Source organism: Anopheles merus, chromosome X, assembly GCF_017562075.2.
Source record: "Anopheles merus strain MAF chromosome X, AmerM5.1, whole genome shotgun sequence".
In the NCBI taxonomy this organism is placed as follows: Eukaryota; Metazoa; Arthropoda; class Insecta; order Diptera; family Culicidae; genus Anopheles; species Anopheles merus.
The window spans coordinates 6,912,866-6,939,081 of record NC_054081.1 but is presented as its reverse complement, the minus strand read 5'-3'; the positions used below and the strand labels follow the sequence as shown (position 1 = coordinate 6,939,081).

Genomic DNA, 26,216 nt, shown 5'->3' with positions numbered 1-26,216 from the left:
TATCTTTCGTGGCAAACACAGATCAAAATGAATCCTTGAACTAATACCTTCAGCTGGGTTCCTTCTGATGTATTTTATCAAGTCATATTTGAGCTTAACTCGAAAAGATAAACATGTGGTTCGTGATTCAATTGCGAAGCATTAGGTTGCTTAAAAGACAGCAATTCTGGTTTTATTTCATCAGTGGAGGTGGAACCGACGCTGCCGATCTGCGAGTCGTCCTACTGCAAGACGGACGGGTTCTTCCTGTTCGCGTCCGTGCTCGAGGCGTCGATGCTGGACAAGAAGGTGTGCGACCGGTCCGTGTACTTCGAGCTGAGCATGGGCAACGCGGGCAACTCGCTCGACGGGCACAACGAGAGCGCCACCACCAACATGGACGACGACGACGATCCGGGTAAGTGGCCGTACCGCATCTATAGTGTCTAGTGTTGGGTTTCATGAATCTTTCGATGAGATTCATTCATATGAATCTTCAGTGATGAGTGATTCGAATCTCGAGTTGAATCTTCAAAGATTACGTTGAATCTTCACGAATCTTGAAAGACTCACGAATCTTCAAAGATTCTTGAATCTCTAAACATTCATTAATATCCAAGGATTCATGCATCTTTTAACATTTATTGAGATTGATACATCCATTAAAATCCATATCTACGAGATTCATACATCCATTAAAATCCATATATCTCCAAGGATTCATGAATCTTTAAAGATGTATGATTTCCAAAATATTGAATTTGCCCAATCCCACCTAAAACTTGCCTGTTGTCGGTTCAAGCCTCGCATGAACCGTCTTCCCGTAACAAGACAAGCTATCCGGCTCCGAGGTACTTTCCAAGAAGTCTTGAAAGCCTGTATAGGCTGGCATGACCATGTAGGTTGTTACGCCAAGAAGAAGATAGAGCTAGAGCTTTATGATGTTTTAGAGATATAAAAATCCCTTGAGATTCACGAATCTATCGAGATTCATGCATTCTTGAAGACTTATACATTCTTGAAGATTCATGAATCTTTCTAACCAAGATCCAGATTCATTGAATCATTACAAAGATTCATTCCGATTCAACAATCTGAACCTGATTTATCCAACACTAGTTGTATCTTCTGTCACTCCCTTCCCTTATCCCCACTCTGTTTCTCGTTTGCTTCCGCTCCCACGCAGTGTCGATCGATACGACCGCGTACAACAGCACGACGAGCGCGTGCAAACCGATCTCGCACGACAAGAACCACTACTACCTGCCGTACTGGGACTACAAGCCGTGCATGGACGTGCGTGCCTGGTTTCCGGACCTGCGGCGCCGCATGTACAACAGCAACATGATCGCGAAGATCAGCGAGCGGCTGGAGGTGGGCCTGGCCGAGACGAACCTGCTGCTGGAGGACGAGGACCCGACCGCCGAGGTGAAGCTGCGCGGCGTGCTGGAGGAGGTCGCCTCGAGCTGCAACAAGTACGTGACGATCACGCGCGGCGCCCTGGTCGGGCCGGGCACGGGCAAGACCAAGCTCGACAAGGAGCGGCTGAAGCTGTGCCAGCGCGAGCTCGAATCGATCGGCAACATGGCGCGCAATCTGCGCGCGCTCGTCACCAAAAGCTCGATGCGCGAACGGTACCGGACCGCGCAGAGCTACCTCGTGCGGTTGCGCTTCCTGGTGGAGGACCCGCAGCACGCACTGCCGGACGTGTTTGTGTGGATGATCGCGAACGGGAAGCGGGTGGCGTACCATCGGCTGGACGCGCGCGACCTGCTGTACAGCACGATCGAGGAGGAGACGGGCGTGCACTGCGGCAAGGTGCAGACCGTGTTCCTCAAGCTGCCCGGCCGGCAGGCGGAAGGGCCGGCCGGGTGGCACGTGCGGGCCAAGCTGTCCCTCTACCTGTGGCTCGGCACGCTCAAGCACAAGCGCTTCTTCTACACCGGCCTGCCGAAGGGCTACGAGCTGCTGCACGAGCTGAAGAACGCGGAAAAGGTGAACGTGCCGGCGCCGACCACCGTGCACTACGTCGAGCGGCACGTGTTTCAGCTGCGCGCCCACATCTACCAGGCCCGGTCGCTGATCGGGTCGGACGCGTCCGGGCTGAGCGACCCGTACGCGACCGTGTACGTGACCGAGCACGCGAAAACGACGCAGGTGATCGAGGAGACGCTCAGCCCGACCTGGGACGAGCTGCTCGTGTTCGACGAGGTGACGGTGTACGGCTCGAAGGACGAGATACGGCGCGACCCGCCCACCATCGTGATCGACGTGTACGACCAGGACAAGGTGGGCAAGTCGGACTTTATCGGGCGCGCGATCGCCCGGCCGCGGGTGAAGCTGCGCGAGCACCACTACAGCACGCCCGTGCTCGAGTGGTTCGAGATAACGCGCGGGCTGGACGGGGCCGGCGAGCTGCTCGCCGCGTTCGAGATGCTCGAGCACGGCTCGGACGACGTGCCGCGCCTGTCCGACCCGAAGTACGTCGCGTGCAGCAGCAGCAGCGGCGAGCACGCGCCGCAACCGACGCTTGCCATCCTGCCGGTGCCGCAGGAGGTGCGCCCGAATCTGGCCCGGTTCCGCATCGAGGTGCTGTTCTGGGGGCTGCGCGACCTGAAGCGCGTCCACTTCATGACGGTGGACAAGCCGCGCATCGACATCGAGTGTTCCGGCCGCATCCTCAACTCGAGCATCGTGCAGAACGCGAAAAAGAATCCCAACTTTGCCAGCATGCTCAAGTTCTTCGACCTGGACCTGCCGGTCGAGGAGCGGTACGCGCCCCCGATCACGATCCGCGCGGTCGACTGCCGGTCGTTCGGGCGGTACACGCTCGTCGGCACGCACCAGATCACCTCGATCCACCGGTACATGCACCGGGCGCTGCCGAAGGAGGACCCGAAGCGGTACAACCAGGACGGGCAGCTGGTGCTGGCCCGGCGGCGCACGGACGCCGGTGGCAACGTGCTGCCCGACGGCGGCATGCCGAGCGACTCGTGGTCGGGCGAAAACCTCACCCTGTACGGGGCGGCCTGCGTTGCCAAGGGGGTGGGCGGTGGGGCCGGCAGGGCGGGCAAGCGGACGAAGCGCAAGGGCGCGGACGGTGCGCCGGGCGCCGGCTTCGAGGGGCAGGAGGGGGCGGGCCAGGACGGGGACGACGATGACGATGGGTCGAGCAAGGACTGGTGGACGAAGTACTTCCTGTCGTACGAGCGGCTGATCGAGTCGGCCAAGGGTGGCGCAAGCGGGGGAGCGGGTGCCGGCGGGGGAGGCGGGGGCGGCGCGGGAGCGATGGGTGGCGCGGAGCCGGGCGGCTCGGGCGACGGCGGCAAGAAGCTCGGCGTCAAGACGTCCCGGCTCGTGTCGAAACTGAGCCCGAAGGCGGCGGCGCCGAAGAAGCCGCCGAATCCGCGCGTCGCCACCTGCCAGATCTACCCGAGCGAGCTGGAGTCGGTGTACGAGTACGGGCAGTTCCGCGAGTGGCTCCACTCGTTCCCGCTCTACCGGGGCAAGAAGACGGGCGACAGCACGGAGGACGAGACGCGCATCGTCGGCTTCTTCAAGGGCGCGATCAAGGTGTACCGGCTGCCGATCGAGAAGGGCATGGAGCCGGCGTTCGCGCCCACCCTGCCGCTGAACGATCCGATCCACGTGCTGGTGCGCGTGTACGTGGTGAAGGCGACCGATCTGCACCCGATGGACCTGAACGGGAAGGCCGACCCGTACGTGGTGCTGCAGCTCGGCAGCAAGCGCGTGTCGGACAAGGACAACTACGTCAGCAAGCAGCTGAATCCGGTGTTCGGGAAGTGCTTCGAGATCGAGGCGACCTTCCCGCAGGACTCGATGCTGACGGTGCAGATCTTCGACTGGGATCTGGTCGGCTCGGACGATCTCATCGGGGAGACGAAGATCGACCTGGAGAATCGGTTCTACAGCCGGCACCGGGCCATGTGCGGCATCTCCATGCGCTACGAAGAGTAAGTACAGGCGAAGGTGTTTGTTTGAGTGTGTTTTTTTGTTGTGGTGGGAGTACGGATCCAGGAACTACCCGATTTCGTGTTGGGATTCCGAATTACAAGTCTAGATTTCGATTCCGGAGCGGATTCTGGTCTCAACGTCAGAGTCCAGAGTCCAGAGTTGATTCCGGAATTGAATCCGATTATTTGGGAGCAGATCCCAAGTTCATTTCGAATTCGATTCCAAAGATTTGGAATTTTGAAGTTTGGATACCGATTCCGGAGTTGATTCCGATTCCAGATCCAATTCCGATGTCAGAATCGATTCCGCAGCTGAGTCCGCTTCCGGAGCCTATTTTGGTTCTGGTTTCGGAGTCGATTTCGATTCCGAATTCGATTCCGATTCTGAAACTGATTCTGTTTCTGGAGCCAATTTCGATCCCGGAGCCTATTCCGATTCGGGAGGTGAGTTTGATTCTGGTTCTGGAGCTGATCCCAAATCGATTTCGATTCCGATTCAAGAGAAAATTCCGATTCCGGATCGGAACTAGACGACTTCGTGTTTGGATTCAGATTTCGGAGTCGATTCAGATTCAGATTCAGGAGCCGATTCCGATTCTAACTCCGGAGTCGATATCGGTTCTGGAATCGATTCTGATTCTGGAGTCTATTCAAATTTCGGAGCCTATTTCAATCCCGGAGTCGATTCAGATTCAGCAATCAGTTCCGGTTCTACCTTCGGATTCGATTTCGGTTCCAGAGCTGGTTCGGATTCCAGAGCTGCATTTGGAGCTGATATCACAATCGATTCCTATTCCGGATCTGAATCTGATTCTGGTTCCGGAGATCATCCCAAGGCGATTTCGATTCCGGAAGCAATTGGAGCAAAGGAATTAAGGGTCCAAATCCGGCACCAAATCCAATTCTGGAGCCGATTAAGGAAAAGATACTAATTCAGGATCCGAATCTGACACCGAACCTGATTTAGGAGGTGATTCCGATTCTAGAGCCATTTCCTTAAGCAATTCATGATCCGAATCCGGCACCGAAACCCATTCTGGATCTGATTCCGGAAGCGATTCCAATTCTGGATCCGAATCCGGTATCAAATCCGATTCCAAATACGGAGCCGATTAAGGTAGCGATACCAATTCAGGATCCGAATCTGGCACCGAATCCAATTCTGGAACCGATTCCAAAACCGTACCCGATTACGAAGTCAATTCCAATTCTGGAACCTGATTCCGGACCTACCATCCCGAATTGATTCCAGAAAAATTCAGACCTAGCCTGAATCGATTCGGACCACAACTTTCTTTCTCCCAATCACTACTTGCATTTGTCGTTGGGAGTTGTTGGGATGCTAGCGATCTCCTCTATCCCTTCTCCGCAGCTCCGGCTACAACATCTGGCGCGATCCGATGAAGCCGACCCAGATCCTGTCGAAGCTGTGCAAGGACAACAAGCTGGAGGCCCCGCAGTACCTGCAGGACCGCGTCACGATCGGGCGCTGCTGCTTTCTGTTCACGAGCGAGGAGATCCAGACCTGGTCCAGCCCGACCTCGATCAAGTACCGGGACGAGCATCTGGCGCTGGCCGTGCTGCACCGCTGGGAGGAGATGCCGCGCGTCGGCTGTAAGGTAAGGTTCTAGCACGCCGCAAACATTCCGAACCGAACGGCCATACCTTACACTTTCCTCGATAGATCGTGCCGGAGCACATCGAGGCGCGGTCGCTGTACAACAGCGACAAGCCGGGCATCGAGCAGGGCAAGCTGGAGATGTGGGTCGACATGTTCCCGATGGACATGCCGCTGCCGGGGCCACCGGTCGACATCTCGCCCCGCAAGCCGAAGTCGTACGAGCTGCGCGTGGTGATCTGGAACACCGATGACGTCGTGCTGGAGGACGATGCCTTCTTCACCGGCGAAAAGATGTCCGACATCTACGTGAAAGGGTAGGTAACAGCGGGTTTCGCGAGGGGATTATTTTCTGGGGGAAACGATATCTAGGCAAGCTGGTGGTACATGCTGGGCCTCCTCGATGGAAGTAAGATCCACACTGGAGAATCATTTTTTAAGGTTTTCCTACGATTGGGATAAAAAAGGCTCACAGAAAGTGAGAACTTATTAGTCCCTGAGGATGTGTGCCCAACATCTGCGAGGTGAAAGGGTTCAGAGCTCGCTCGAACCAAACATCCTTCCCTTTCGAATGCTTCCAAATATCCCAAGCGTTCCTCGCAAGCCCATCTTATCGTCGCGCTCCAATGGAATTCTATTTGAAGCTTCCGAAAATCCAATTCTCCTCTCCTGCTCTGCTTGTTTTCTACGCCTCAGAAGTGCCGGTTTTCTAGCCTCAATATTAATTGATGTTACTACAGCTGCGGGTAACATGACCGTTCCTATTGTTCCCCAGGCAGCAGTTCAATTTAATGAGATCGTATTTCGCTATCATGTCCTCGCTGTGCCGGTGCAGCACTGCAAGGCGTGTGCTGTCCGTGCCGCTGTCAACAACGCACCCTTATGGCCGAATGGAGTATCTGGCTGTTGTGTTTTGGCTTGAACTGTGCGTTGTCTTCCGGCTGCAGCCACCCGGATGTGGATTTCTAGAATGTGGGGCTTCAATGACATGCAAATGGAAGCGGTTTTTTTTTGTAAATCCCTTTCACCCATCCAAGGACACGGACCTACGCAAAATGCAAACGCACTTTCGGCGTTGATACTCAGGCGGTGGGGGTTGTGCGGTGGCTTTGTGTTTTTGAAATTTTTGCCCCACCGACGGTCCATATTTCTTTCCCATTTTCTCGCCCCTTGGTACCACCATTGCTGCATGCTCAAGCCGTGCAACCATGACATGCTTCACGGGAAGCAGATTTTCTGCTCAAGCTTTTGCAGCCTTGATGGGACATCGCTAGTGGACCCGATGCGAATGTTTTCAAATCCCAAACAATGGAATGTACCCGGCAGGGATAGAGCATGGTGGTGGAAACCTTTTTTTTCTGTCGGTGACCTTTTTCTCGAAGAAATATCGGTCAAAATAGTGTGTAAAGCTTGCGGTTTGGATCGGTCTTCTGAAAAGGGAAGGCCGAAAACATTCCAACAGGAACTTACAATTTTGGGATTTTGTAGCCGTGAGTCCTGTGTGTATGTGTGTCTGTTTTTTTTTTTAAATTTTATTTACTACATTTTGATAGTAGCATGCCGGCATAACTGTGCATAAATCGATTGCTAAGCTTCTTGGCAAAATAAAAACGACTAAAACCCTGCTCGTGCTTCATGTTGAGCAATCTCAACTGTGGAATCTTCCGACGCTGTCTGTGATGCCTGCATGTAGGAATTCTTCGGAACGTTTTGATGTTTTTTTTTGTTTCTTCTCTCCTTTCATTTCAATAAACTTGGAGGAAGGATACGGGCTGGGTGTTTCGACTAGATTTGTCCTTTCTCTTGCTATCTCACTCCATCTCCTGGTGTCTCTTATTCCTCCCTTACCTTGTGATGTTAAAACCTTTCATGGTAATGGTTTTTTTCGGACTGCCATTCTCAGCACCGGCAGTGGCTTGCGGTGTTGTGCCCGATCTAGACGAAGAAGTTACGGATTAGAACTGAAATTATTGTATGCACATGCTACCAACAACGATAGTGGCCATTGGAAAAAGTATTCAACAACATGCTGGTAACTTAATGCGTTTCTTTTAAAGTATCAAATGCGAAAAAAAAAAAGATTTTTGCGAGTGTCTGAGACAACGGCAGCATCGCCTTCCAGGAACTGGCCCGTAAAACCAGCCATAATTGTTTGGCATTTCTTCGATTGCCCTTTTGCGACGCTGCATCGCTATGTATCGCCTTTGAAAGTTCGCAATTGAATTTTAGGTCGGCGCAGTGGGATAAAAACCAGTTTGACCAGTCTGGTAACAACAGCTAACAAATCATATTTTGTCCTCGTTGAAGTGGCGAGGGACCATGCAGGAAGTACAGCGTTTTTGGGCTCTATTTTCCGGAAAAAATGTCAATTCTATTCCATATTTTATCAGTCGCTACTAGGTGAGCTTTTTTAATGTAATATTCAAGGCTATTTAATATTTAATGTGCTGGATGCTATCGTTGTTTATCTTGCAAAGAGCAATGATAATGTTGAGCTGAATTTTCTGGACAATATAGCGCCGATTGTTTAGGGACTCAAAATCAAATATTGAATCTTTTTATTTATTTTTTTTTAATGAACCTCGATGGAGGCGCCTTGTACCTGACGAAAAATGTTTGTCTGTATGCTAATGTGCAACACTTTACAGGGTTTTCCAAGTGATTTTCGAATGTGTACGTTGTTATTCACTGAATGCAAGATATTAATCCACAGCAATCTGAATTTTCATCTTCATGATAATAATTTTCAAGTTCTTCTGCATGATTTTCAACACTTTAACGGTATATTGCCATAGTTTTTTTTCCACCAGGAGTTTGAAGCTTAATGTCATCAAGATTTAAACAATATTTTTGAAATTAATATTACATGCATTGTTATGCATTCTTTTCAGTCTCCACAACCATTCGTGTCCATTTCCAGTGTCCATAAAATTTTTCATTGCTTGCGAGATGTTTCTCAACAGCTGTCAAATGTTGTATTTGCATCACTATCATACAGGGGGTTTTCAAGTCAGTTTGGAATGTAAACATTGTCATTCACCGCGTACAAAATGTCATTCCATATAGATCTGACATTTCATTCCGATCATAATACTTTTAAATTTCTTTAGCATGATTTTCAACACGACTGAAGCTGGATTGTGTTTGACAGTTCTTTGTTATGTGTCGAAAATCATGTGTTGTAACTGAAATTTTATGTTAAAGCAAATATACAATTATACAGCTGTTGAAAAACATCTTGAATGCGGTGAATAATGATGTGCACATTTGAAAACCCTGTATTTCAGTTCATCCACATGATTTTCAACACGTATCAAGCTGGATTGAGTTGGACAATTTTTAGTTATGCGTTGAAAATGTTATGTAAAAACTGAAATTTTGAATGTTGTAAACATTAAAAAAATTGCAAGAAAACCCTGTAATTTTTAAAAATGTTTTACATATCTTGATGATTCGAAAACGCCAGGTGAAAAAACGATGCCAAGAGACTGTCGAAGTGTTGAAAATCATACTGAAGAAATAAAAAAAATATTATTTTCAATATGAAATATCAGAGTGATGTGGATTACAGGGTTTTCAGCAATTCTCAAACATGATTTTCAGCACTTCTCAAACTGGATTGAGTTTGACAGTTCTTTGTAATGTGTTAGAAAATCATGTGTAAAATTGAAATTTCATATGGATAACAAATACACCATGATTTGACAGCTGTTGAAAAACATATTGGATGGGGCGAATAATTATGTGCACATTTGAGACCCCTGCATGTTAGATCGTTCACATGATTTTCAACACGTCTCAAGATGGATTGAGTTGGACAATTTTTAGGTATGCGTTGAAAATGTTATGTAAAAACTGAAATTTTGAATGTTGTAAACATTAAAAAAATTGCAAGAAAACCCTGTAATTTTTAAAAATGTTGTACATATCTTGATGATTCGAAAACGCCAGGTGAAAAAAGATGCCAAGAGACTGAGAAGTGTTGAAAATCATACTGAAGAAATAAAAAAATATTATTTTCAATATGAAATATCAGAGTGATGTGGATTACAGGGTTTTCCAAGTCAGTTTCGAATGTGAACGTTGTTATTCAACGCGTACAAGTTTTTAATCCATATCAATATGATGTTTCATTTCGATTACCACAATTTTTAACTTCTTCAGCATGATTTTCAACACTTCTCAAGCTGGATTGAGTTTGACAGTTCTTTGTAATGTGTTAGAAAATCATGTGTAAAAATTGAAATTTCATATTTAAACAAATACACCATTATACAGCTGTTGAAAAATATCTTGAATGCGGTGAAAAATGATGTGCACAATCGAAAGAGGCTTAGAAAATCATATAACATCAACGTTTACATTAAAAAATGGCTTGGAAAACCCTGTATATGAAATTCTTGAAACTTTTACTGAGGGCAACTTAAATTCCATTCTACAAAATTATTGCCTGCCCTGCATCATTGTCTGAAGATTGTTCGAGCGAGCAACAGTGGGGGCAAACAAGTGGCACTAACACTGTTTCGCACGATTGCAGCTGGCTGAAGGGACCGCAGGACATGCAGGCGACCGACATCCACTACCGGTCGCTCACCGGCGAGGGCAACTTCAACTGGCGCTTCATCTACCCGTTCGAGTATCTGGCGGCCGAGGAGCGGATCGTGCTGTCGCGCAAGGAGTCCCTCTTCAGCTGGGACGAGACGGAGGTGAAGATACCGGCCCGGCTCGAGCTGCAGGTGTGGGACGCGGACCACTTCTCCGCGGACGACTTCCTTGGCGCCATCTCGCTCAACCTGAACCGGTTTCCGCGCGGCGCCAAATCGTCCAAGCTGTGCACGCTCGACATGCTGCGCACGGACAACGTGCCGACGGTGAACATCTTCAAGCAGAAGCGCGTCCGCGGCTGGTGGCCGTTCTTCATCAAGAAGGAGAACGACGAGATGGAGCTGACCGGCAAGGTGGAGGCGGAGATCCATCTGCTGACGAAGGAGGAGGCGGAAAAGAATCCGGCCGGGTTCGGGCGCAACGAGCCGGACCCGCTCGAAAAGCCAAAGTAAGTAAGCCGGGGGGAGGGAACATGGATGGCGAGTGGATTGCAGTACACTTTTTTCACTTCTTCTCTTTCCAGTCGACCGGACGCCTCGTTCATGTGGTTCCTGAACCCGCTCAAGTCGGTCCGGTACATCGTCTGGCACAACTACAAGTGGAAGATCATCAAGGGGCTGATCATCATCGGGATCGCCATCCTGCTGCTGCTGTTCTTCTACGCCGTGCCGGGCTACACGGTCAAGAAGATGCTCGGTGCTTAAGCAGAGCGAAAGGAAGAGGCTCGAGTCACACCCACACACACACACACACACACTAACAATCAACCGAATCCGAACGCAACTCAAACCACCAAAAATCGAACCGAACCGTTTAACGAGATACAATCACGCGCTTTGATCTATCGATACAGCTTTCCCATCTTACCGATTCTTACCACAAAGTTTACAAGCACAAAGTCGGCAAGGCGCTGAAGTTGAACGCACAAAAATCAACGATGACCGCCCGTGCAACGTGCTGCCCTGACCTTGGGCCTTGGCTGCCGTTGCTGGTTAGGAAATCGTCCAACGCGACACCAAAGTAGCGTAGCGTAGCGTACTTAGTTAAAACAAAAATGAAGCGACCGGCAAATCCGCTGGTAGATGGCACTAGCACGAGCAGATTTAAAAACACACAGACACAACCGAATCCCCAAAAGTATTTATACATATTCATATATACACTGACCATTACACTGACGATGTTTTATGCAACGAAAGGCCATCAAATTCATCAACGGGTCATCATCAGCACCTAAAAAGATCCAACTCCCTTCCCACGCGTTTGTAGGAACAACCAATTTGTGTACATACACACACACAGACACACGCACTCACAAACACACACCACACTCCCATGAAGCACTAGTAGATCCTCCCGGAGAAGTGTATTGGTATGTTCCGACCAGGACCTAAGGACCAAACCGTTTTTTCTCACACTGCAATATTTGTTGTTTCAATCCGTTGCTGTTTAAACGTACAATTAGAGCTTACAAACCAAAACCACGAAAACAAAGAAGAGGAAAACCGGTACGCTAAGGAACGGGCGTACGCACACGGATACACATGGGCGCACAAGCCATTGCACCACAAACTATCAGAACAATCTATACTAATCGTTATCAGAGGCTCTATCTAAAACTGTTTCATATACATATATATATATATATATACACACACACATATATATACATACATATATTTAGGTATACAAAGCTAAACAAGCGTCGGGACGCTTGCCCCTTTTTCGCTCTTCAAGGAGACACACACGTACACACAAACACAAACTTAGTGAGGTAGTGGTAGCGCAGCTATTTAGCGATCCGTTTTTCCTCCGAACTTGCTGGCGCGCGCTAGCACACACGTAAACACACTTGTATAGTAGATAGTGCAAAGAGAAAAGACATCCAATTTAACCTAATCAAAATCTTAACCAATCAAACCAAACGGAAAGGGCAAAAGGGGACGGGCCACCGGCCACACCGTGTTGGCCGGTATGCACTTACTTGCTTCGAATCAGTTTTGAAGCATTGTTTTGCATACCTTTAGGCGGGCTTAGCAGGGCGGAGAGTTAAGCATTGGCAAACGGTTGCATCTCGGCTTTGCAGAAAGTCGCGTTTGGTGTTTTATTGCAAAAATGATTGCACAAATAATCATTTTGCCTTGGTAGGGAATTTTAGTTTAATGTTTTTTCAAATGGAACCGGTTAAAAAAGCAAACAAAGCCCAACAATTGCATACCGTCCGGCGCTCGAATGCGGTTCGGCGCCAGAATGTAGACTAGTGATGTGCTCTCTGGAGTGCACCCACGACTCCGATCTGACTCCGAATATTGTTGGCCGAATTCCGACCCCATTCCGAGTCCTTCGAAGTTGGAGTAGTATGGAATCGCCTGAAGTCGTCCGGAGTCGACCGGAGTCGTCAGGATTCGTTTGGAGTCGTTCGCACGGGCGTTGGAGTCATTCAAAGTTCGACTCCGACTTCGTACTATTCCAGACGACCTCGGGCGACTTCGAACTACTCCGGATGACTTCGGGCGACTCCGGATGACTCCGGATGACTTCGGGCGACTCCACGCGTCTCCTACTGCGAACGACTCCAAACGAATCCTGACGACTCCGGACGACTCCAGACGACTCCGGGCAACTCCATACTACTCCGACTTCCAACAACTCCAAACGACTCCAGGCGACTCCAGAAGACTCCGGACGACTCCGAGCGATTCCGAACGACTCCGGATAATGCTGGGCGGACCTACCTTGCGGAGTCGGCTTCGAAATTATCGGAGTCGGATCAGAGTCGACTTCAGATTTTTGTCAACTTTACTCATCACTAATAAAAACCATTGGGTAGTGTGCGCTCGAGCAAACCGGACGTACCGAACGCCCGAAAGGTATGCAAACATTGCATCACGGAGCTGCATCGATTGTGAAGCACGTTTCTGGGTCAACCCATTGCCAAACCGGGCGTCGGTGGCCTGACCTTACTACTGTTACACTCTTTATCGTTATCTATAAAACATACCACCCCCCCCCCCTTTCCAATCCCCGCAGCCTCCGTCGACGTTCGGCTCCTGTTGTCCATTACTCCCCCCATTAGCGTGTGAGGCGACAACCATGCGACCATGCGCCGATGATGCACACGGGATTTTTCTCACCCTCCCCCCCCTCCCCCTTCCCCCCTTCACCGTACTTATAATAGAGTTATATCCAAGTGTTGAGATGTGTTGATTTCACTTACCTACATTTATCAAGACACAAATAAAAAGCTTTAAAATAAACGAACACAATCATTCCGGATTCTGCCGCGGTTGGCGCGCTCGTCGGTGCTTTATTGTTCTGCCGAAACGTTACAGTGTCATTGTTGTTTGTTTGCGTTTTTATAATTATTTTTCAATTTTTCAAATGGGACAATTTGCTGCATTTTGTTTTAAATAAATAAATTTAAAAGCACAATCTTCTCTCATTCTTCGCGACGAACTTCGCTGCTCAAGCGCACCTGAGGCAGCCCAAAAGCTGCACGGACGAGTAACCAGTGAGAGCGTAAAACGGGTTTCGCTCTTTCTTCGCGCCGGAGATATGCTGCCTCAGTGCCGCGAGCTACCATGGCTACCATGGCCGCAAGCAGATCCACTATGAAAATCTAAATCGATAAGATAACATCAGCCCCGTTTTGATACTGGCGGGGCGTGTGACGTTGTGCGAGAGCATGCACCGTTTTCGAGCTCAGGTAAACAATGTTAAGGTGCTTTGGAACATTGTTCAACTCTAGGTAAACATTTGACGTCCAACTGAACTGCTGATGCCATTCTGAATCATATTCAATCACAACTAAACGTCTAAACACGGGTTCATTTCTTTGATGTTCATTTTGTTGCAATTGACTAACAAATTCTAATTGATTTTGTACAGGAAGGCACGACCAAAAGGCTTAACTGCAACAGGCAAACGAATTCACTTCCGAATTCCAATTGGTTTGTTACGATTGAACAATATTCAGAAAGGCATCAGCAGTTCAGTTGTCAAATGTTTACTTATACAGTAGAAGGTTATAGTGGTTAAAGAACAAGGCGCGAAAGCATATTACCATTGTTTACTTGGACTTGGAAAACGGTACAATATACACCGTTTTTTTTTTTGAGCTCAAGTCAACAATGTTAAGGAAATTATGAACAAATAGAAAACTATAAGTAAACATTTGACGGCCAACTGAAATACTGATACTTCTCTGACGCAACGTACGTTTATATTACTTGCGTTCGTTGCTTTGATGTTTATTAGGTGGAAATAAAATTGTTAAGAGCTTCATGTTAATTGATTTTTTTTCTTTTTGAATAGTCAATTTCTAATTCAAAAGGAATTGGAATAAATTATAGGCAAAAGAATTCAAATGATTTTTGAAAATTAATACACAAGCAAAAGTCTAAACTCCACACAGTAAACAGGATCTTCTTAGGGGCTTCACTTGTTTAGTTACGATAGGCATCAGTACTTCAGTTGGACGTCAAATGTTTACCTACAGTAGAACAATGTTCAAAAGCAGCTTAAACATTGTTGACCTGTGCTTGGGAAATGGTGTAATACAAGTGCGAATGGAAATGAATATAAGTGAAATATAAAAAAAAATACTACAATCGAAGGTTGCTCTGGCCAGCGTTTGAGAGCGTTCCGTAGGCGTGCAGAGTTCGTTGCCTGCTACTACCCGGCCCTGACATCGCCGGTGTCATTACCACTGTCATCGCGCTGGGCGTAGCTGCCTTGTGGAGAGTTACGGCGGCCAAACCACGTCCACCACGATCGCGTTGTTACCGGCTGCTCGCTACAGCTCGCTGGAACCGCTACCCTCCTCCCCGACGAACACCTCCAGGAAGAGCGTATCCTTCTTGACGTAGCCCCGCGAGTACAGCTGGTCGTGCGGCACGTACACGTAGTGCTGGTTCTTGTCCCGCTGGCCCTTCACCTTCGCCACGATCGGTTTGTAGATCGGTACGGCCTCGGCCGGGTTCGCTGCCTGGTCGCGCACACAGATGGTGGCGGACAGCCGGCACGGCCACTCGAGCAGCTCGTCGTACGGGCCGGGCAGGATGGTCAGGCCGGCGATCAGATTGCGCCCGCGCCACGTCCCGATACCGTACAGGCTGGCCTCCAGCTGGCAAATGGGGAGAGAGAGAGAGAGAGAGAGAGAGAGAGAGAGAGAGAGAGAGAGAGAGAGAGAGTAATGTGAAGCGTTAGTCACACCGAGGCAGCTCCATTGCGAAGCTAGCAGCACCCACCTGCAGCATGTATCCGTAGGGGTGATTCGTAAAGATCGGACCCTTCATCATCGTTTCCAGCTCCTTCGATTGCTGCAAACGGTTGGCGAAGTTGTCGATGCGCCACATGACGTGGCCGTTCTCGCTGGCCGGCGTGCCCCGGTTGTTCGCCATCAGCATGTTCGTCTGCAGCTCCTCGGTGCGCTGCTTGGTGTGGTACGTTTCGCGGCGGCACTTCTTCAGCGTGTTCTCCAGCTCGACCACCCGCTCCTCGCACTCGAACAGCCGGATCATGATGTCCTTCTGGTTGTAGTTCAGCTTCACCTGGTACTTGTGGATGTCGTCCAGTATTTCCTTAATCGGACCCTTCACCTCCACCACCGGTTCCATCGAGGAGGAGGAGGACGTGGAGTCGCCCGAGCCTGCCGGTAGCGTGTGGTACGGTGCGCTGTTCAGCTCGCTCAGTGCCAGCGGCTGGCAGGCTTTCGATGTCGAGGGCTGCTGCCCATCATCCGGCCCCATGGACAGGGCAGCAGCCTGCTCCGTCAGGCAGGACACGGCTGCCTCCTGCTCGATCGCTGCCCGGTCCTGCTTGAGGAAGAATAGGGTCTTCTCCAATGCATCAATCCGGTTGATCATATCGGTACGCCACTCATTCGTACCCTGCCATGAAAGGGGGAAGGAAATCAGTCAGGATGTTGTTTCCAAAAATATTGGGATTCTGTTTTTTTTTTTGTTTGTGCTGCCTACCTTGAGCTGTTCCCGCAACCCGGAAATATCGAGCGAGTGCTGCATCTTGTCCTGGTAGCACATCTTGTACATCGCGACGATGGATTCGTACACCTTGCCGGTCCAGCGATGCGACACGTCGTAGTAATTCTTGAGATGGGCCAGCTCGCTCTGCACGTCAGTGTGCTTTTCCTTCTGCGCCGTCTGCAGCAGCTGGATGGAGCTAATGTCATTCTCCAACGCCTGGAGGACCTGCTCCACCGATAACTCCTCCCCGGCCTGCTCCTCGTTCGGCGGGGTGACGTACTCGTTCGACGTTTCGTTCGACGACTCCATACCGTAGCTCTTCGGGCAAGTGTTGCTGTGCAGCTGAAGATCTTTCTTGGCGACGATGGCTCCGCAACGGTTCGGACACACGGTTTGCTGTCGGCGGCACTTGCGTAAATGGATCTGTGCGGGATGGACGGATGGTGGGATGAAGATAATACCGCCAAGGGAGTGGGGAACTAAACCCTCTTTCTCGGTGGGTCCCAACTACCAGCATGACGCACACAAGGGCCCTCAGCAGGTAGACTTCCGGTTGAAGCCGTCACTTCCGACTGCCACTCGAGATCGCGGTGCGCACAAGATCTATGCTTACCTCGACGTCCGAATCATCCAGCCACTCGCTGCAGAGATAGCAGGAAGTCTGGGTGAACATGAGACGTCCGTTAGCGGTCGTGCCGGTTGCCATGCTGCCCGGTAAAAAAAGGCTACAGAGCAACAAGCGGAAAAAGCTGACTTCGAAAACTGCACTGGAGCTCGCGATGGAGCTCTGTTTGGCAACAAATCAAGGGAGACTCCGCGCGAGCAAACTACAGCAAGGTGTCCGGGCAGGAACGCATACGCGCACCCCGCCAAGGTGCGATAAAATACTGACAACGCCGTTCAAATCTGCGTCTTGATAAGGGAGCGTTGGGGTGGGAACATGCCTTAACCCTTCAGTGCCGCTGGGCAGTGAAGCATACCAGGAAAAATGCTGATATCGAAATAGTTTCGCGCCGATCGAACACAAAGACAATGGCAAGATTCAAACCAACCCCTGCTGCCGGTCATGTGTGAGGGCATGCGTCATACCTTCGCGCACACCACTTGCGATAGATGCTGGATTCGATTCGATTTCGTTTCAATATGTTTTTTTTTTTACGCGAAGCTGTTATTGGGAATTGAGTACGCTAACGCGCGACAATTGCCATGCTTTGTGCCCGGCGCAAGTGTGCGTTTGCTGCTTCGGGAGGGCCTAAGTCGTTGGAGTTTGTGCACCACACGTGTGCTGGAATTTTTTGAATCTCATAGCTAAGCTAAGCGCTTGGAGCGATAAAATTTAAATAATTGTAATTATTTGTCCTCCTTTTATGGCTGTAACACCACTCCGTTTTCAAGCGGTGGCAGTTTAGGCAACGAACACATGCGTGTCACCCAACACAAAATCTAAATCAAGGTTAAATATCTCAAACACAGTACAGTTGTGCGCAAAAGAGAAAGAAATTCCCCGACTTGTTCATCTTTCCATCTACTCAGTAGCACGCAAGGAAGTACATTCTTCAACTCAAATTTGCTGAATCGGCGATTCTTCCAACAGAAAAACCACACCTACTAAAGCCTTGATTTCACATTCTACGGATGTAGTTTCTGCATCTAAATCAATAAATTCACCTACTCTAAGCACTGGAACTTACCCTGATTTCCACGAGCACAAAAAAAACTTTTCACAAAACTATTAACACAAAGAAACACTTTCCAACGGCAGAAGTAAACTGTTCACTGGGCGATTGAGCGCGGCGGGAATTTTCAAACTCACTCCGGTTCGGTTGGCTGCTGACAAGTGTCTGCGAAAGCTGTGCGCGGCAATTGCGTCAACGGGAAGCGTTTGCCGTGAAGCGTTTCGCCGCTGTCACAGCAACCGTCAACATTGGGAGGGGAACGAAATTCCCATTGAGCAATGCATGCATGCCAGCAATGTGGGTATAAAATACGGCCGTGCTTATATAGCGCTGTTGTTCAAGGTATATTTTATAATAAATTTGCAATATGCACTTGTTTTGCCAGCTTTCTTGACATTATTATTGATTATCTGCGGTTTTCTATTATCTTATTTACTAATATCGACCGATCCAACTATGATTTGGATGTCAACTGAAATTTTACAATTTTCTTCATTTGTCGGAATCCCGAAAATCAAATAAATCGGAAAAGAACATCACGAAAATCTTTTATGAAATTATGAGACCATGTTGCTTTCATCGTTGTATAAAAACTTACTTTGCTCCGTTTGTTTGTACAGTCTGTTCACTGATTTGATATAAATGTTGCTTTTACCCATTCGCAATCTTTTTCATGCATGGTCTTTCGTTAACCCTTGGAGTCCTTTAGGATCTCTTTAACCGTAGAGTTGGCAACCAGATTTACACACGTAAGTTGGCAACCGGCATACCCGGGTATTCCAGACGTTTTGACGCAAAAAATTAACGATTTTCATAGGTAAACAATGCTTTCTATATTTTAATGCTGTAAGCAAGTAATTTCGACCATATATTCTCTTCTATTGCATTTATTCATGAAGTTTTTTTTTTCATTTTATTATAAAAATAACGGTCACATTGAAATTTGGAATCGCTTGAATTTGACTCGAAAATAAGCACAATACTAAAAGAGGAAGAAGAGAAACGTCATTCTCCATACAAAATGTATGGAATACCCGGGTATGCTGGTTCCCAACTTACGTGGTAAAGTTAAAAAAAAATCAAAATAAAATACTTACAGACTGTTTAAAATTACAATTTATGCACCAAAAAATCAGAAATTAAAAGTTGGGAGGCTACGGAAAATTTCAGGTCAATAAAAGCAATGAATCAAAAGTTATTGCAGTTCGAAGTTGAAAAAAATACCCAGGTATCCGGTTGCCAACTTAAAGGTTAAGGCTTTGAATTTGAACTCATGTAGATCCCGTTTAGGAGTCGTTTAAGGCTTTGGTGGTATTTTTATTCATTCAAATAGTAATTGTTGAAATTATCGAGGTATTTTAGCTAAAAATAATAAAAAAAATCATGTTGTGTACAAAGATAATCAAATCCCAAGCGCCACAGATTAAGTTTTAACGTTTCCAGTCGTTCGAATTTCGAATCAAATTTCCATAGAAAAAAAAACGACTATCTATATGAATGGTCTTGTGGTCAGATACGTGGGTATCACTTTCAATATGAAACTATACAACAGTACAGAGGGAAGGAGAACCCAAGTGCCACAAATCCACTAAACGACCACTAAACGGCTTCTAAACGCCTCAAATTCTCTACCTAAACGGAATATAGAAAGACTTCGTTTAGCAGACGGCAAACGACTCATGCATTCTAAAAATAGCAAAAAAGCTGGTGGCGCCATCTGTTTGTGGGATACCCAACCTGTGGAGCTTCCTCGCTTGGAGGAGAGCTTTCTCATTTCCTCTGTACTGTTGTATGGTTTCGCATTGAAGTTATGCATCGCTAGAACTAGAACGGCGATACGATTGTTTAAATACTAAACTCCAACGAAAACCACCAGTACTGAAGCAAGTGAGATTTGAGTAATGGTCGTTGGTGTTGATACCCACGTATCTGACCACACGACCATTCATATAGATTTTTGCTCAGAAAGTTATAAGGCTATATAGGTCATTATAAGATGAAACTTGTCGAAACACATTGCAAGAAAAGGATAGCAATATAATGATGAGTTGTAATACGCCATCTATTGATCAAACCAATGAAGCTGTGAAGCTTTCATTTTTTTCCTATGGATATTCAATTTTCCAGTCGTTTAAGCTTAATCTGTGGCGCTTGGGAAGGCTCTGAAAGCGAAGAAAGCTCAATTGTGTGACTATAGCATGAGCAGATGGCACCACCAGCTTTTTTGCTATTTTTAGAATGTATCATTCGTTTGACGTCTGCTAAACGAAGTCTTTTTATATTCCGTTTAGGTTGAGAGCTTGAGTCGTTTAGAACGCGTTTAGTGGTCGTTTAGTGGATTTCTGGAACATTCGGTACTTGGCCGGTCTCGAACAGATCAATAAGTCAATGATATCTATGCCCACTAGTAGAAAGCCATACAAGAAGGAGAAAAAGCACGTCCTAAAATATGTTTTTTTAAATAAATTTAATGGAAATCGATAGTACTTTTGATGAGTACTTGTTAACACTTGGGCATAGGGACAAACAGGTTATGGTTTGCTGTCAGAAGGGCTTTTAAATCACCTAATTTTCTTTCTAAGCATTGGGCCTCCAGAACGCGTGTTCCGAGAGCAGTGTGTCGGATGTCGGATGTGCTACAGAAAAAAAAACGAATTTGTCGAACCAACGTGTACCGATGTTGCTGTTTGGGAAGCGTGGCCGCACTGTCAAGCTGACAGCGCTGTCACGGAGCGTTTCTGTTTGTTTTGTTTTTTTAACCGTGTCGTGGTGGTTTTTGGTCGGTTTGCCGAGGGCAATGGTGAGGGGTAGCAGAGAGCGGTGGAAGCGGCGTAGGAAAACAACATCGCGTACACAGATGCACACCCCAGGTCGGCCGCAAGTGTCAACGTAATCAAATTTTTGACAGCTTTCGACCGCTATTTTCGGGCCTGCAGAACCACCAGCAGTGTTTCCCGTTTTTCGTTTTGAATGTGTCCACGTCCCAGTGCCAGCAGCTTGGTTTGGTTTGTATCCGCTGGTTGTGTCTCCCAGCCCCGTCCGCTTAACGTGCAAACAAGATGAAAGTGACCGCAGGTAAGTGCCCGTCAAAGCCGACTCCGTCCCTGCCGAATGCTGATGTGCGGTTTTGGCTGCTCCTTCTCGTGTCTTTTCTTCCCCAATTCCCACAGCGCACGGTAACAACCTGAAGTACCTCAGCCTGGTCACGCTCACGCTGCAAAATGCCATCCTCGGGCTGAGCATGCGGTACGGGCGGACGCGCCCGGGCGACCTGTTCCTCAGCTCGACCGCGGTCGTGATGGCGGAGCTGGTGAAGCTCGCCACCAGCCTGGTGCTGGTGTACCTCGAGGAGGGCAAGCACTTCGGCCGGCTGCGGGCCGCCCTGCACCAGACGATCGTGAAGCAGCCGCTCGACACGCTCAAGATCTGCGTCCCGTCGATGCTGTACATCATCCAGAACAATCTGCTGTACGTGTCCGCGTCCCATCTCGATGCCGCCACGTACCAGGTCACCTACCAGCTGAAGATTCTCACGACGGCCGTGTTCGCGGTGCTGATACTGCGCCGCCGCCTGCTGCCGACCCAGTGGGCCGCCCTCGTCCTGCTCGTCGTCGGCGTCGCGAGCGTCCAGCTGGCGCAGACGGGCGAGGACAGTGGGACGGCCGCGACCCGCCAGCAGTCGATGCCGGCGGGCGACGGCCCGGAGCAGAACCGGCTGCTCGGGTTCAGTGCCGCGCTCGGCGCCTGCTTCCTGTCCGGCCTGGCCGGCATCTACTTCGAGAAGATGCTCAAGGGCGCGGACATCTCCATCTGGATGCGCAACATCCAGCTCAGCCTGCTGTCGCTGCCGTTCGGGCTGCTGACCTGTGCGGTGAACGACGGCGCCCAGCTGGCCGCCCGCGGCTTCTTCTTCGGCTACGACGCGTTCGTGGTGTACCTGGTGGTGCTGCAGGCGGTCGGCGGCCTGATCGTGGCCGTCGTCGTCAAGTACGCGGACAACATCCTGAAGGGGTTCGCCACCTCGCTCGCGATCATCATCTCGTGCGTCGCCTCGATCTACCTGTTCGACTTCAGCCTCTCGCTGCAGTTCACCGTCGGTGCCGGGCTCGTGATCGGCTCGATCTTCCTGTACGGCTACGATCCGGCCGCGGCCAAGGGCGCGAAACCGGGCGTGCGCCCGTCCGCCAAAGCACTCGCCGAAGCGGAGGAGCGCCTGCTGGCGGAAAAGGTCTGAGCTGGGAACAGGGAAACTACCGGGCAACCGTGCTCGAATCGGTTCGGCAACGAATGGACTGGATTTACCGTTTAGTTTACTGTTTTAAGCATCTCGCGCGGCTGTCCGTCTAAGCTTTGGGAATAGTTCTATTTGGTCCCACGTTTTCTTACCCTTTTTGCTCTGGCTGCGAGAGTGAAAGGTACACATATCGATTTGATAGAAAGCGCCAAGCCAGCCAAGCGCACTTAGCAGAGGTTTCAGCACACTCGCCAGATCGCGCATGTAGGCAGTAACGAAACACCCATATATTATTCTAATAGGACGTTATGTAGGCAATAACGAATAACACACATATATTATTCTAATAGGACAGTAAGAGAATCAACTTGGCTGGAGGAGTCTGTGTGGGGACGGATGCGTCACGGTGTTTGTTACTTAGTGCGCGCAGGCGACACGCGCCGTAGCGTTTAAGGGCTGTATAAGGACGATGCGCACACTTTTAGTGAGTATTATAGTCGGTACTAGGTGAGCTGCTGCCTTTTGTACGATAGCGTAATGCGTACGATTTTTTTTTAATAAGGAAACCTTCTCACTTTCGTTTCGGTTAGCGAGTTAGCAGGTTCATGGTTGTAGTCGAGCGAGATCTTACTTGCTTCATTTCGTTACATTTACTTCACTGTAATGTGTACTACCGTATTCACAGAGAGAGAGAAAGAGAGAGAAAGAGAGAGTAATAGAGGGGAAATGTTAATTAGCAAATAGAAAATGAAAAGCTACACAGCTCGAAGCATCACGTGCGACCGGTCAGGAAGTTGTGGACGATGATGTGATCCTTCGGTGGCGTTTGGACAGCGTAACAAGATTTGATACATTAGAATAAGCGAAAAATATATAAATAAAGTGCATGAAAGGTGCAAACAAAATGGGAATTTGATGGAGCGACAGCAATATTTAATGTTACGTTCGCTTTCTGTCGTTTTATGATGTTTAGATCAGGTTTGTTGGTTTCATTTTAAACCGGTTATCTATAGGACTCTTCTCGAACACTAGACAAACTGACTTATGGCTTTAGTTAATTGTCGAATCGATGGCAAAGAAAATAGCACCGTCCTATCTAATCTCGTCGAAGTAAAGGGAGAAAACAATTTTAATTACTAAGGGTTTGGCAAAAGAAATGTGTACTTTCGATTACTCTCTGGATCAGCAAATTGTTATCTTAGTTTCGTTTTGCAATGTATTTATACGATTTCGATAATAAAAGAAAGGGAAACAAAAACCTTCGATTTTTTATGTTCCGGAAACATACCATTGTAATGTGTTCGTATAAATCAAAGATGTCAAACTGGGGGCCCGTGTGATTCTTCGAAACAATTATTCTGTATTTCTGCTTCTACAGTACAAGTCAGTCAATTGTGGACACCCAAAAAATGAAGAGATTTTAAACTTTGCCGATTTCTCTAATTATTGTCAAACCATGCATCGTCGGAAAATCTTTTCGGTGTCTTCCCCTACCTTCTTTTCATGCTTGTATGCACAAAAAAGATAAAAACTGTTCGAGTTATAGAAGAAACATCCAAAACTGTGTATTTTTCTGAATACGAGCATTCAATTCCGGACGTTTTAGCAAATTGGTTTCAAAATAATGAAAATTTCTTTTAATTAATAGTAAAACGTTCCAAATGAATACATTTCTAAGGAAAAAAATTGAAACTGGTGCTTTCATCTTCAAACTAATACAAAAACCTAAATGTCTAGAATTAACTGACAGATACAGTGAGCGGTTTTGCAGCATTGATTTTTTTTTATCTAATTTTTAAGCAATCAATCAGAGTATTTAGTGACCAAAAGAGCAACTTCTGTAAGAAAAAGACGTTAAAAAATTAACAAAACGAAAACAGCTTAGAACATGACACTTCTGCAAAATATTTTTGGAAATCATCTGAAATATAATATAGGCACAAACTCTGGCTGCTTTTGATAGAACTAGTTAGTTTGGTCAGGTTATAGGACATCGCAACAAATATCCCCGTTACCTTGCAGTGTATGCCGAAATACTAGGCCTCGAAACCCACAGATGCTGTACCCATATCAGTCCTTGAAGTAATACTTAACCCATGCCAGTCTAGGAGTTGATAGAGAGTTCATATGGGTCCTGGTAACTATCATGAAGTTATAACAGGTCTGGAACCGATAACGATCTCATACCTGTCGTGGAACCGATCATAAACCTATATCGGTCCTGGATCCTATCATGAACCCATACCGGTTCTGGAACTGATGTTGAACTCATACCGTCCCGAAATAGCTCTCCATTTAATTCCTTCCTTGGAACTATACCTGTACCTGTTCCGGACCTGAACAAAACTTGGTTCTGATCTGGCACCGATACAGTTCCAGTTCCAGTCGAGAAACCATAACCAGCAGTACACGTGCAGCGTAGCAATAACGTAGGAGTATTTAGTATAATTTGTGTAGTGATGTTACACACGATTTCAAGCTTTTTTTGAGGTGAGCTTTTGGCTCTGATTTTGGACTCCATAATGAATGGGGATTTCTATGGAGATTGACAGGTAGGGAGTAACGGTTGCTAAGAACTTGTATTACTCCTTGCCCAACTGCCCGACTGTTAAATGAAGATTTAGGTCTAAGGACACTGGAGGAACCGACCTGTAGTAATGTATGGACCTTGGACAGCATCAGAAATAATCAAAATGATACAGATATCAACATGTGTTTGCGTACTAAATCTTGTTCGTTGGCACTAAACTATCCAAATCTTGAGAATAACAGAGACCTAGGGCACATTGAAAGTTATCGGCAACAAACGTCCTTTAGTAATGCTTTTCTTAGATTCAATAAAATATACTTTGCATTTAAGTTTTTTCTTTCTATTGCAACGTAACCGTTATCCCAATATGAAATGAATGTAATTGCTCATCGGGGAAAAAAAACTACTATTTTGCAAGAAGCGTTTTGGCCCGCGAACCCAAATAAGTTTGACATCGCTGGTGTAAATCAATTAATAAAAACTTAAATTCAAAAATTCCTACGTTGTATGATTATCCTTGTGGTTAGATGGATTGCTTCTCAAAATTATTATTATTAATATTGATCGTTTTATCGAAATAATACAGCAGACTGAATGAAGCTTGAAGTGCTTCATTTGTGCAGTCTTCAACAGTCAGTTTCAAAAATTATAAAACCATGCGTTTCGCCATTTCATTGTTTTTGTTTCTTTATTTTTTGACTTTCAAACATTTAACTTGTTCTTCAGCTTAATAAAGCCACATCATTGTCGATTGTGAATTTCTTTTCAAAATTAAAAATAATTATAATTAATAGTAACTTAGCTTACTGTGCAGACAGGCAACAGTAAAAAAACAAGACACCTGCTAACCCTTCCAGCGAGCAGGCAAATAAGGTAAACAAACAAGCGGAAGGATGAATTTCCCCACCTTCCACTCGGGTGAGGGAAATTCACGCGCATCGCTTGCGCTACATGCAGCCGAGCCTTTACAGGTTGACTCGCTCGAATCCGCAACATGCACACACACACTCGTACAGGTGGGCACAGGGGCTCACCGGACGAAGGGTCTTCGGTGCGTGTGTTCGAGAGAGAGAGAGAGAGAGAGAGAGAGAGAGAGAGAGAGAGAGAGAGAGAGAGAGAGAGAGAGAGAGCCAACGAGCACAGTGTAACGTAAACCTTTCAGCGCGCGCGCGCGCTCGCTCGCCTACGTGTAGTGGTGAGCTCAGGGCGGGCTGCGTTGCTGACGGTGTTGGTGCCCGCTGGTGGGCCCTTGCGATCGGCGCGACCATCGTTACACACAGGCAGGCGCATACAGCGGCGCGTGCAAGGTGCTCATGTTCACTGTGCCGAACAGCAGGAAGAGGAGGAGGAGGAGAGTGTGAGAAAAAAACCCCGACCCCTCGAGCGCAGGTTCATTTCCCTCTGATCTGTCGGTGCGTGCGGACGTGCGTCCCGTAGTGTCTCTCGTGCCCGCACACACACACAGCACCGCCGCTGCTGCTGTTGTTTTGTTGTTCCCTGTGTTTTTTTTTTTCGTGTGTGATGTGCTGCAAGCCGAAGGCAGAAGGCTTCCACCACCCAAAAGGCAAGTGAGTGCGTGCGTGCGTGCGTGCGTGTGTGGGGTTTTGGAAAAGAAT

At 47.8% G+C, this 26,216-nt stretch overlaps 4 protein-coding genes across 8 annotated transcripts in view; 3 read left to right on the top strand and 1 right to left on the bottom strand.

The window, feature by feature from the left end:
• LOC121588261 (otoferlin-like) overlaps positions 1-13,459 on the top strand; it is a 31,321-nt gene extending 17,862 nt beyond the window's left edge. For all 4 annotated transcript variants that reach the window (XM_041906021.1, XM_041906013.1, XM_041905997.1 and 1 more), the window contains 6 exons: positions 185-397; positions 1,166-3,953; positions 5,326-5,572; positions 5,638-5,888; positions 10,109-10,624; positions 10,700-13,459. In XM_041906021.1, coding sequence (XP_041761955.1) covers positions 185-397; positions 1,166-3,953; positions 5,326-5,572; positions 5,638-5,888; positions 10,109-10,624; positions 10,700-10,880 — 4,196 coding nt within the window. In that variant the 3' untranslated portion in view covers positions 10,881-13,459. The remainder of the gene's footprint in view (positions 1-184; positions 398-1,165; positions 3,954-5,325; positions 5,573-5,637; positions 5,889-10,108; positions 10,625-10,699) is intronic.
• LOC121588286 lies at positions 13,446-18,010 on the bottom strand. Of its 2 annotated transcripts, none has more exons than XM_041906044.1 (4): positions 17,852-18,010; positions 16,155-16,583; positions 15,426-16,067; positions 13,446-15,301 (listed from the first exon to the last, which is right to left on the bottom strand). In XM_041906044.1, the coding sequence occupies exons 2-4, from the start codon at positions 16,467-16,469 to the stop codon at positions 14,972-14,974; spliced, it is 1,287 nt and encodes a 428-aa protein (XP_041761978.1). In that variant the 5' UTR covers positions 16,470-16,583; positions 17,852-18,010; the 3' UTR covers positions 13,446-14,971. The 2 variants fall into 2 exon arrangements, with proteins under 2 accessions (XP_041761978.1, XP_041761968.1); XM_041906034.1 differs by lacking the exon at positions 17,852-18,010 and adding an exon at positions 16,774-17,052.
• A 2,589-nt stretch (positions 18,011-20,599) lies between these two features.
• LOC121596652 (UDP-N-acetylglucosamine transporter) lies at positions 20,600-23,315 on the top strand. Its single transcript, XM_041921777.1, has 2 exons — positions 20,600-20,911; positions 21,007-23,315. Exons 1-2 carry the CDS (start codon positions 20,896-20,898, stop codon positions 22,068-22,070), a joined length of 1,080 nt encoding a protein of 359 aa, XP_041777711.1. The 5' UTR covers positions 20,600-20,895; the 3' UTR covers positions 22,071-23,315.
• Positions 23,316-25,920: 2,605 nt separating this feature from the next.
• Positions 25,921-26,216, top strand: part of LOC121599049 (E3 ubiquitin-protein ligase Ubr3) — a 49,349-nt gene continuing 49,053 nt past the window's right edge. The window contains exon 1 of the mRNA XM_041926539.1: positions 25,921-26,168. The gene's annotated coding sequence lies outside the window, so the exon portion shown is untranslated. The remainder of the gene's footprint in view (positions 26,169-26,216) is intronic.

Excerpts from the sequence above, each read along its gene's own strand:
- LOC121588286 (XM_041906034.1), bottom strand. The coding sequence starts at position 16,866 with ATGGCAACCGGCACGACCGCTAACGGACGTCTCATGTTCACCCAGACT. Across the intron at positions 16,584-16,773 it reads TGGATGATTCGGACGTCGAG|ATCCATTTACGCAAGTGCCG; the intron begins GTAAGCATAGAT and ends CATCCCGCACAG. Across the intron at positions 16,068-16,154 it reads GGTTGCGGGAACAGCTCAAG|GGTACGAATGAGTGGCGTAC; the intron begins GTAGGCAGCACA and ends CTTTCATGGCAG.